Source organism: Triturus cristatus, chromosome 5_1, assembly GCF_964204655.1.
Source record: "Triturus cristatus chromosome 5_1, aTriCri1.1, whole genome shotgun sequence".
Classification (NCBI taxonomy): domain Eukaryota; kingdom Metazoa; phylum Chordata; class Amphibia; order Caudata; family Salamandridae; genus Triturus; species Triturus cristatus.
In genome coordinates, this window is record NC_140587.1 from 318,679,205 (window position 1) to 318,691,927 (window position 12,723).

At 42.6% G+C, this 12,723-nt stretch overlaps 1 protein-coding gene across 7 annotated transcripts in view; it reads left to right on the forward strand.

Moving 5' to 3' along the window:
• The window catches only part of ENPP2 (ectonucleotide pyrophosphatase/phosphodiesterase 2), a 721,223-nt gene that overhangs the window by 483,396 nt on the left and 225,104 nt on the right, over positions 1–12,723 (forward strand). For all 7 annotated transcript variants that reach the window (XM_085605056.1, XM_085605055.1, XM_085605050.1 and 4 more), the window contains exon 10: positions 4,917–4,982. In XM_085605056.1, the coding sequence (XP_085461182.1) occupies positions 4,917–4,982 (66 nt within the window). The remainder of the gene's footprint in view (positions 1–4,916; positions 4,983–12,723) is intronic.

Here is a 12,723-nt window from a genome sequence, read left to right on the forward strand (position 1 = left end):
CATCCCAGCGCTGTGCTGCTATGTGATTTTTCACCCTGAGGGCGACTCCTTGCGACCGCCCTTCGTTATTTTGTAAAACGATACAGTCATAGGAGTCACATTCCTTAAATAGTCTTTAGGAGCCCAGAAGTTGACTGGCTGAAATGCATCGGCTAATTCTAAAAAGGGAGTCTACACCAAAGGAAAAGAAATTTCGATACAAAGATCACCAGCCTAATCACATTACAGGTGCAACATTTTGGACATAAGGCAGCTGATTCATTTAATTTACTAGTGGACTACCTTTAAGACAGACCAAACACAGAAGAATATTTTTTCTGGGCCGCCTATACACGATAAGATGATATGAGGGCAGTGTGTTTTGTGTTGGTTATGTGTATTTCTTATAATAATTGAATTTGCTTCATAAAATGAATACAAAAATTGTTCTACAGCTACATTATAGAAGTGTCTGGAAGAATTGATATAATAGTATATGTGTTACAGAATAGACAAAGTCCCTAAAAAAGCCAATTTTTTTGTTCATTTTTGTGAACTAAATCAGGGCTGTGATGTCCTGAACTTCTTTCAGCTTGAACATCATATGATGTTTGACCCCGATTGCTTTTCAAGCCGTGACATTATAACACTATTGGCCCTGCAAGATGTAACATCATGGAAGATAATTAAAACATCATTCACACAGTAGCAAATGATTAAAGTAATTAATAAATCAAACACTTACAATTTCAAAAACTGAAACGAATACCTTTAATGGTGCCGTACAACAGGAAGTACAAATAGGCCTTTTTGGCTGAGCTGCATAATGCAATTTAATACAGACTATGGTCTCCTTAACTCCCCAGTTTGTCTACCGGCCCATGTATCTTCCACATGGCCTAATGTTTCCTGTAGGCACTACGTCTGACCATGAGCAGCACAGTTTCTCCTCCTTGGCTACTTGTATCTCCCCATTTGCATCTCTAGTGTTCTCCACTGTTGACCCCACGACTCACCATGCCTTATCTCCTTCTACAGCCTACTATGTTCTCCTTTATTCTTCCTGTGCCTCCTCTTTAGCTCTCCATGTTTCACTCGCGACTCTGTCGCTAGGTAGAATGAGCCCAGGTTGGTTGAAAGGAAATGGGTTGGTGCACGGGATTGGCTGATATTAGTAATGAAGGTTGCATGGAAGAAAATTAAAGCCATTGTACTTTATCTGTAATGATTATTTAAAAGAAGAGGTTGTGGCCTATTAATAAGCAGTGATTGGTAAGGGTCACAAGTACCCACCCATTGAAACTATCAAACAATAGGTATGCTTCATTTTAGAAAACAGTAGTTTGCCTGATAAAGTAATCAGGTTTGCATATCAGGTCTCAGGCGTGGCAAGCAACTGCATATGGGTAGCAATTGCTACCCACCCTTAAATTATGCTTCTGTGCGTGGCATTCTGGATCTTCTACGTCTTCCCACTTTCTTGGTCTTATTCAGGCTACTTGGGTTCCCTACGATTGAAAGCCCCCCTCTGTTCAGGCTTCCCTCCCTGCCTCAATATATATTCATTGCCCTGGCCTGCTTCCACGTTTTAGCTGTTTATTTGTGTTTCATGCTGAGCCATGACGGCATTTAACACACACTGTGTCTAGAGGCCTTGGACAGATGGTCACTTTTAGTAATTTCAGGTCAAACATATTCTCGTAGCATTTCAGAGCGAGATTAACGAAGAAACACATTTCTAAATGATTTGCAGATGCCATATGAGCCTGTTTCTATGTGCAGGCAGGTTTGTAGAAAAAGGAAAAAAATCACACGGAGATAAATTTGTGTGCCAAGGGTCACACAGTTATCAAAGTGTGGAATTAAAACCCAGGCATTTTTTAATCCAAAGTCAACATTTTAGACCTCAGACTACTTCTCCTTATAAATACCTTTCGGCATTCGCTCTCAGTATTATAAAACGAAAAGGTATGTTAAACAGTGTATTGGTATTACATAGTGCTGCTTTAAACTTCTAAGCTAGCTCAAAAAGTTGAGCAGCTACTGTTGGTATCTCTGCGTGCAATCAAACCAGGGATTACTATTCCGCTATGATTATGGCAGACTCTCAGTGGAGTCTGTATGTAATCACTGGGAGCATGCTCTCATTTGTGCAAGTACCCTCACCCACCCCAAAGGTGGCATGCTTCATCCTTGGGCTTGATCCTTACTGAGCTAGCGCTGTAATACCCTATGGGCCTCGACAGTCTCTTTGTCAGATCTTTTAATCGCCAATGGGTGACTGGGGGTGTGAGTGTCTCCAGTCCGTGAGTGAGAAGATTGAGAAAAAATGTGTGCTAAAATCGACTTCTAGACCTAATGGGGCTGTTTAATAGGGTTCAGAGTCTACGTTGAGGGTAAAAATATAGTGAGAGATTCTTCGACATAATGGCCCTAATATCTTATGTGTCAAGGTATCTTATGTGGTATGAGATCTAGTTGGTGTTTCTGGATCTGAGTTAATGGTTGACATGTTTCATGCCATTATAGTGTCAGGAGAATGATCACGTGGCATTTTGTCAGGACCAAAATATACCTAATCTTCTGAAGGGGAGCAGGACCTAAGTGTGTCTTGATTTCCTCACCCAAATGGATAGTGTAAAGATCCACCTCTAGATAAACGTATCTATAGGCACTCATGTCATTGCATGTGTGCTTAGTTTTAAATCATTGACCCTGCAATACTATGGTAAGGTCCCCTCCGAGACCAAGGAAGTGTCCCTCATCAATCAGGAATCTGTGCTGCGGAGACAAATGGTCTTACTCCCGTACTTGCATCTGGTCACCGCAATGACGTGAGTGCCTATAGATAAATTTATCTAGAGGTGTATCATCACACTATCCATTTGGGTGAGGAAACCAAGACACTCTCCTAGGTCCCACTCTCCTTTAGAAGATTAGGTATATTTCGGTCCTGACGAAAAAAAATGGCACTTGATCATTCTCCTGACACTATAACGACGTGAAACATGTCGACCGTGAACTTAGATCCAGAAACAACTACTTGATCTCATATCACATAAGCAGTGCTTAATTTGTAAACCAATAAGTGCCGGGGTCTTCGCGATGAGGCCACCACAGTTTGCATCACACATTTCCTCTGCCAGCGCTGCCAATAACCGAATTTACACAACTACTAACCATCACACTGCTACAAGTGTGAGAATTCAGACTGTGCAAGGCCCCCAATCTTTAAAAATGATTTGGGTGGCTGGTATTAGTTGTTTTAAACATGTATTGAATTAATAAATTACTGTTTTCCTGCTCATCTTTAAATGAGCAGTTGTTCCAAGTGCTGGGGCTGGCAATTAAGTGCAGGTGCAGAGCACCGGAAAGCACCGGCTCAAATTAAGCCCTGCACATAAGATACCTTGACACTTAAGAGATTATGTCCAAGAATATCTCACTTTTTTTTTTTAACCTGGACGTAGACTCTGGGCCCCATTAGGTCTATCAGTCAATTTAAGCACACTTTTTATGCAATCTTTCCACTCACTGACCGGAGATACATTCACACCCCAAGTCACCCACTGGTGATTAAAAGATCTCAGACTAAGTGCCTATTATGAGGCCCATAGGGCATTTCAGCGCCAGCCCGGCAAGGAGCAAACCCAATGATGAAGCATGACATCTTCAGGTGGGTGAGGGCACTTGCTCAATTCAGCGCATGCTCCTAGTGAATACATACATACAGACTCCACTGAGAGGCTGCCATAGTCAAAGCGGAACAGTATACCCCTTGTTTTATGGTTCAAGATTAGAGGGGGCTGTATACTGGATCGAAATCCTCCTCGTCCTTCCTCATGTAGATGGTATCTCTGCATGACCAGAAGGTCCGGGCTTTGATTCTCAGAAAGACAGGCTCGGTCCTTAATCATTTAATTCCAATAAATTGAGTGATAGTAACACTGGTTATGTACAGCACTATGAAATAACAAAACTGCAGTGACGAGCACTATATATACAGTTATTGGATCTAATTTAAAGTGAGCCTTTCATCTCTAAGGCAAACAAGTTTTCATTTATGTAAGATCTAAGCAGGGGTTAGTAGTAATGTTCCCCCATATGTTCTTTGGCTTTGGAAACTGGTTTTGATCACTGTTGCTCAGACACCACACACGCTGCATAGTTCGGGCCCTACAGTCCCTGTCTTGCTTGTGGGTTTGACTTAGAGGAACAAGAAAAGCAGAGTCCAAAGATCTATCTCCTTGCTCCACTTACATGATAGTGGGGACATTCAGGGTCTTAGTCGATGCCATTTGGCGAGATGTGGGAAGAAGGATTTGCCAGTGGTTTTTTGGAAAGTAAACACTAGTGCATTGTAGTGATATTGGAGAAACTCCTCAGACGCTGTCCGGAATATTTGGTCTTGTTTTGGCTAGAGACATTTGGGATGATTTTACAGGCAGTATTGGACAATTTGATGGCTTGGGAAAATATAAGGGACATTTTTAAAGCATGAAACCATCCCTGGACGCAACAAACGTTGTTTGGCTAATATCGGAGGATAGAAAGGGATACAGACACTTTTACAAGGAGAACTCCAGACAATAAACATGTACAAATGAACAGGAAATGGTGTCCTAATGAAATGAGGTGGGGCATAGATATATGATGAATGCATACAATATTGTAGCTCTGACTTTACATCAAGAGGCACTATAACACTATCTTGTCACTTCATAACTGTGAAACGCTGTTATTTTGCAAAAGTCACTTAGGGCTCAAACTCTGAAGCCCTTTGGAGCACCAGGTGACCTGACCTAGCTGTTTATTTCGGAACGGAAAAGGTTTCATTTGTATGCAACAAGGACAGCCTTTGTAGCTCAGAATGCAGCTTCACAGCATGTAGAAAATGACCTATTCATTCATGTTCGATGCTCTTCCTTGTACTTCAGGGTCATCCCTCAAGAGCGACGAGTACTCGCGATGCTGAAGTGGCTGCACTTGCCAGAAAATGAAAGGTAACTTTTTTTTCTGTATGCATGCATGCATTAAATTATGAGGAAAAATGGCTCGAGAATGAATGGAAAGTCCTACAGATGTTAATATGTGTATTGAGCTCAGCCTCCTTTTGATACAATGTCCTGTCTGTTCTTCATCCGATGTGTACCTGGCAGCCATTCCCTTGAATGTTCCTTTGGGAAGGTTAAAACAACTCTCCATTACCCCGCAGGGAAACATTCTCGAAAATGACTAATACCATCCGAGCTGTGCTCCCTGTTTATGTGAAAGAACCCTGTGCGCTACTGTGTAGCACTAACAGCCCTGCACAAACACTCAGGCCAATGTATTACTATGTTGTCGCTGGAGGTGTCCTCAGTAGAGGCGGGGAAAGTGCCCTTCTGCTACTACCGGATCCCAGCCAGTGGGCAGAATACCAAACACTAAGCCTGTATGGACAAGGCAAGGTGCCTACCCCTCTACGTCTGTAGATGCATGCACCAAAGCTTGGGCCTTCGTGATCCATTAGTTATATACACTAGTGGATTCAAGTCATGCTGTTGCTTCCAGGGAGGTTGAATCAAAGCTATGAGCCTTGAGACGCTTGGTTCTTGTCTGTTATCTCATGCTTTTCCGAGCAGTTCAGTGACATCACTGATTGTGTTGTCGAAGCAGATTTTAACTTAGTGTGTGTGTGGGTGTACTCGTGTGTGTGTGTGTGTGTGTGTGTGTGTGTGTGTGTGTACTCGTGTGTGTACTTTTTAATTTTTTTTTATTGTTTGTAGTTTTATAAAGTGTTAACATGACCTGAGAGAGAGTTTTGCCATAGAATATAGTTACGAGTGTGTATGATAAAACTAGAGAATACATATATAAGAATGCAGTCTAAATGAATGCACCAAATGACTACATTAAATAGAAAATTTGAGAAAGACAATACAATATGAAGTGTTGTAGAAGAAGAGAGTCTTGAAGAGAAAGAAGGCCAAATATAGAAAACATTATGAATAGATTCAAGTGAGTGGGATATTATCGGAGGAAAAAATGTCAGAAGAAAGAGTATATTCAGGAAAGAGGATGAAGAAAAAGCAAGAAGAGTGTATAGTTAATAACAAAAATGACTGTGGAGCATTGTAGAATAAAAACAAAAAGCAAACGCAGAGAGCAAAGGGACCACAATCAGTTGGAACAATTGAGTATTGTTGGAAAATAGAATTTTTAAGAGCCTTCTTGAACTTCACTTAAAAAGAGGTGAGTTCAGAGAACATGGATAAGACAGTTTCAAAGACAGTTAACATATGACATCAGGATGCTTCTCTTGGATGCCTTCATGGCTCATAGCCCTAGGATGGAGAGTCTGGGATGCGACCATGAAGTGTGAGTAATGCACAGTGTCTTGAACTGTTTTCTCTCTTTAATGGGCACATGATGTCCACAGTGATTCATACCAAAATGATGTAAACAGCATGGTTCTGTACCTTTTGGAATCTGAAGCATTCTTTTACGTATCCTAACATTGACTCTCCTCTCTCCCTATGTAATTCACCTTCAGTTTTCACCCCTCTTTCCTGTATCTTTTATCCTTCCTCCTTTCTGCTTTCCCTCCTGCCCCAACAAGCGTCGGAATCTGTCCAGGTTTTCGCAATATTTGTTCTCTCATTGTAACATTCTTTACTGTTTATTACCTTGACTAATTCACCTCTCTTCACCCCTAATATTGACTCTCTCTCTAACTAATTACCGTCCAGTTTTTCACTCCCCTTCTTCTCATCTCTTTACATCTTTCCTCCTCTTTCTTTTCCCCCAGTCTCATCGTGTGAACATGTCCCCACCTAATCCCCTCCTCACATCCCCCTGACCCTGCTCTCTCCAGACATGGCCCCAACTCATGGAATATCTCATACCAGTCTAATCTATCCAAAAACACCAAGAAACATTTTAAACATAAATTATTGATTCGTCACCCTGAGACATTAATAGTTGATACCTACCACAGCCTCTGCTCTCCTACGAAAACAAACTTCATTTTCTACTCCAAACGCCCCTCCAAATGGAAACGCACTTTCCTTCTCCACCTTACAATCACTAAATCAAGTAAAATTCCATATCGACACAAATTATCTACAACCCCATCCCCAGCCTTTCTCGGTGAAATTGACGTTTCCATATTCAAAACTGGTAATATCCTCATTCAAGCCACTGAATACCACCTCAACATCTTTGATAACCATTTCAGTACTTTGTCCTACCAACTCTCCAAACCAGTTCCCAACCATTCTTTAACCCAACTAGCCGATGCCCATATGTCGTCTCCCTCCCCCCGGTTCCGACACTCCCTCCCCTACTCATCACACCCGCACGCACTGTCATGCCAATTCTTACTCTCTCTAACGACCGATCCCCTCCAGCCCCTATTCTCTTTCCTCTCTCTACTTTTACCTCACTCCTTCTTCCCGGCCCCTGGGATATCCTAATGTACACTCCCCTGCGTCAATCTCTTCCTCTCCTAATAGCATTTTCCCCCTCAACCCAAGGTGGCTTATCCCTACATCCCTCACACCCTCTTATCCTCTCCTACCACTGGGCCTGACTCTATAACTGACCCGTCCTTCTCTACTCAGAATTCTTTGTCCAACAGCCGGAACAATGTTCAGACTCCCTATACCATCCTCATCCCCCCTCCGCACAGCAGACTTCCTTCCCCTGTCAACTCGGAACTCACCTCATCCCCCCCTCCTTTGCAACTGATTTCCCCCTCAATCTTATAGCTCGGACGCTAACTAACATAGAATGCAACCTCTCAACCATGAGGACTGAACTTGTACGACTCAAAGAGGATAACAACGCCTTCAACTCTAAGACCCCCCCAATCACACTGATTCCTTTTGTTCTTGCTTCTTAAACATCCCCAACACAACTGATGGAGAACCACACCCCTTTGCAGCTGAACACATAGGCCACGCTGTGCTGTGAGCTACCTCTCCACCTCCAACCTAATTGACCAATGCAACTCCTACCTACCTAAACCTTTGATTACTGATCACCCCCTCCCTTATGCCAACATCCCTGTGATTGTGGGCACAAACAGAACCCTTTCCTCTCCCATCTCCCCCAGATCCCCAGCTCAACTTACCATCATCCACTCTTGTAAACCTATCAAAGACAATCCTAATCCCCTTTCCTGCATGCTTGTTAACTGCCGATCAGCAGTCCGACATGCGACGGAAATATCAGAAACCATCCTCAGCAAGGCTATTGGCATTGCCTTCCTTACTGAAACCTGGATTAATGACCACTCAATGGCAATTCTTGACTTACTCATCCCCCCCGGTTACTCTATTATCAGGAAATAAAGATCCGATCGAAAAGGGGGTGGACTAGCTATGATCTATGAAAAATGAACTTCAGCTCACCCTTCTAAAGAACACGGACCACCTTTGAATACCTTGGCGTTGAACTCACTGTGCAGTCCTCTTCCCCGATTCGACTACATAATATGTACCACCCTCCGGGTGAACGTCTTCTCTTCGCTGATGAATTATCCGACCTTCTTACACAATCCTCACTTTTTGACTCGAAAAATCTCTTGGGAGAGTTTAACATCCACTGGAATAATATGGAGGATCCCACAGTCATGCGCCTCATCAACCTTCTTGAGATGTACAACCTTATGCAAATATGTCGCATTCCAACCCATACCAAAGGGGCCACACTCGACGCCATCATTTCCAACATTGACTTGGCCTCCCTTTCCAACATCATCCCCATCGACTAGTCTGACCAGCCCCTCATTTGGTTTAAGATCATAACTAGTGCCCTACCCCCCCCTACAAAAAATATCAAACCCATGAAATTGACCAGAAACCTTAAACAGATCAACCCAGGTGAACTTGAGTCTAAACTCCAAGCTCAACTTCTTCTCACCCAAAATGCAAATAAGCTCACTTAACATTTCCATAAGACTGCTAAGGGTGTCCTGGACCAATTAGCCCCTCTTAAACTGGAAACAAGAAATAAAAATTCCATCCAAATCCTGGTTCAATCCAGATGTCAACAACGAAAGACGATCACTTAGACTGGCTGAAAGAACATGGAGACAACACACCCCTCTCCCTCCCATCTCGCCCTCCTCAGATCTGAGAGATGAACTTACAGGAAACAAATTTTCAAGGCAAATGCAATTTTCTTTCGAGCTCAACTTGATGGGTGCCAAAATTAGGCCCAGAGAACTGTTTAACATAGTCAAGAAACAAACCTCTTCTGCCCCCCCAGAGCTGATAGCTTCAACAAAGAGGTGCGTGGAAACTGCTAACTTCCTCTCGCCCAAAATCGCCAAAATCGATCAATCCTTTCTCAGGCCCCGCCCAACGCCCAATATGCTGTAGATGTTGCCATAGACTTACCTCCTTTGTTGACTCTGCCCCTACAATCCTGCCGCTCACCTACCTGTTCCAACTTCTCCTGATGACATCCTTTTAACTTAAAGCTGAAAAATAATGCCTCCTGGCATAATTTCCATCCTATGACTGAGCTCGAAGTCTTTAACATCATTGCTAAACTAAAGCTGACCTCACACACCAAAGACCCTCTCCCCTCTAACCCTATCCAAGATCTAAAACACATAATTGCCCCTTACTGGACCACTATCATTAATACCTCCCTTGCCACGAGATGTGGCCCGACTCCCTCCAACTCGGACAAATCACTTCCATTCTTAAAAATCTCACTGCTGACCCTAACGACCCTAAAAATCTCCGCCCTATCTCTAACCTCCCACTTCTTTCTAAAGCCCTTGAAAAATGTGTATTGCTTCAATTGGACAATCACATAAGCAATTTCATTTTACTTGACTCCTTGCAATCCGGTACCAGAAAAGGCTGCTGCACTGAAACCGCCATGCTAAACATAGTGGATGACATCCACTGTTCCCTTGACAATGGTGAGACCTGCCTACTTAAACTCCTCGACCTCTCTGATGCCTTTGATACAGTTAACCATTCTTCCTTACTTAATTTGCTTAAAGCTCGCTTTGGCCTTAATGGTATGGTCCTCCAATGGTTCGCCTCTGACCTCCAACACTGAACACAACAAATCAAAATCAATGACTGTCGCTCTAATCCTACACCTGTCTCCCTGGGTGTCCCTCAGGGCTCTATTCTCTCCCCCCCCTCTCTCTTCAACCTCTTTATGGAACCCCTTACCCTCATTCTGAAGCAAGCTGGTATCAACTATCGCCTCTACGCTGATGACAAACAACTTTTCTATAAGATTAGATACCATTCTGATGTACTTCATCTAAACAATACCCTGAGTAAGATCCAATCCTGTTTCTACTCCAACCATCTCAAACTGATCCCTAATAAAACAGACTGAAATAATTTTCTTCTGTCCAAAAAACAACCGGCTCCCCATCCAAGACTGGATCTCAGACCTTAATGCCCTCAATTGTTCCCTTTCCTTATTCAACTCGGCGAAATCACTTGGTTTCATTAGTGACAAAAACCTAACTCTTAATGACTACATAAAAAAACTCCGCTAAAGGAGCCCTTTTCACTCTCTGACATTTCAAGAAAATCAAACCCTTCATTCCATCTGACGATTTCAAATGGGTTGTGCAATCACTAGTCCTCTCGAAAATTGACTATGGTAACGCTATCCTTACCGGAACCCCCACAGTACACCTAGCCCCCCCTTAGATCTGCACTCAACCTAGCTGCCAGGCTCATCACAGTTGTAAACAATTTGACTACATCTCCCCAGCCCTGAAAGCCCTTAATTGGCTACCCGTTGAAGGAAGATTATCCTACAAGACTGCATGCATTACGCACAAAGCTCTTCACCAACAAACCCTGTTGTACCTTACAAACAAACTGAAGAAAGCGGGCTGCTCCCAAACAATGAGAAGCACTAATGCACTCCTCCTTACCCCGCTGCTAAAAAGGAAAACCACCCAATCTCACTCCTTCGCCGGGAATGCCCCGAACATCTGGAGACCTTACTTTCGTGTTCCCCAGCTTTGGTTTTCCTTTGCTTACTTCCTGGCTCTCACCTCTTCCCCCCCCCCCCCTTTGTTTTACAGATCACCCTGTTTACTCTCACCGTACCCCCCTTTCTTCTCCTCCCCCGTTTCCTACCCTTACCTCCCAGCTCTTACTATAATTTTTTCTCCGTAGATAATCTCTTCACTGCCCTTATTTGTTCTCATCCATTTATATTGAACTCGTTTGTTCATTACCCACAAATCCGCCCAGAATTTTCTGTCCCCCCTTTACTTAATTTGTGAGCTGTACCTGCGTTTTTGTTTCTTTTGTGCTACTGTTGTGAAATTGCTCCTCTTGATTGCCTCTTCTCATGTAAAGTGTTTTTCTTTTACCCCTTTTTTAACTTAATATGTATTCCTCTTGCCTGTTTGTGTTTATTCGATGAACAATTGTTTTTCCTGTACTGTTTTGGATCATGTAAAGCGCTCTTGAGACCCCCGGGTCTAGCCAGCGCTATATAAAGCCTTTCAAATAAATAAAACATTTATCCAGTTTGCCCCACATATGGAATTCCTAATTTCACCTCCTCCTGATGAAACCCTTCTCTTACAAATTTTTGATTCATCCTGCTGAATCTTACCCCTTTGACTGATTATAGTATTCAGTACTTTAGCCTAAGTAGCAAGAGTTGGAACTGTCCCATATGAGGTGTATTCTTGATTTACCTGCTTGGCTAACCTGTTTTTTTCCCCATCCACTCCTTTGAGAATACAGAAGGTTCTGACAGATGACTTATACAGCTTTTGGTTTATTGTTACAGATGGACCTTGCTAGTATGTTCAATTGAACATATCCCCATAGATTCAAGTTGTAAATTGCATTAAAACCTTGCCTCACTGATCCACCTCCTATCACTGGGCAGCTGTTCAGACAACTGTACATAGTTCTCTAAATATTTGCACCAGTTGTACTTAGGAATACACTGTCTGACAAGTCTAGAAAATAGCTGTTAATCTTGCCTCTCAGATGTATGTCGAACAGTGGAAAACAGGTTTTCAGAGGAGTATACACTGGTACAGATTTGACACTTACAGTAAATGAGAAAAGGTTGTATCAAAAGCATCACATCCTGTACATCTGTCTTAACATTTGCATGAAAATGACCTAACTCTTTAGTTCTTTTCACTCACAGATAGTTGCTTCCCTTCCTGTTTAAGAGTTCCCTATTCACTTATCCACTGGAATACTTCAGTTGTATGTTGTGACCCGTATCCTTTAACATCTACCTCAGTCCCTGGGTGCTTGTTGGCAGAATATTGGGAGCACCTTACTTAACTGCGTACAACACACATAATATGATGGTGTTAAAACTACGCAACTTCATGTTCTGAAACCTACTCCTAAACTCACTCCTAGAAGTTGTGCATGACCGGTATATTTTAGTTAAATCATGATGATTCAATCAGAAGTACATCTAGTTCCTCAATAGTAGACATGCCACCGACCAACATCCTTACGAGACACCTCTACTCAACCACCCAGCTAACTTAAGTGAATATTAGTTTTGAAGGCTCTGACATCGCAACCACTCTGGAAAACTCTAATGCCTAGAATTGTGGTTGTACTGAAGCACCAGTAAACTTGGCATTCAAAACAGGAATACTCTGTACTTTAAAGAGGTATTTAATTTTTGAGAATTTGTTAAACCTATGCGTGCTTTTCCTTATGGACATTTTGCAACGATAAAGTCAGTGAGCGGCTCAGATGTATGCTCATAAAT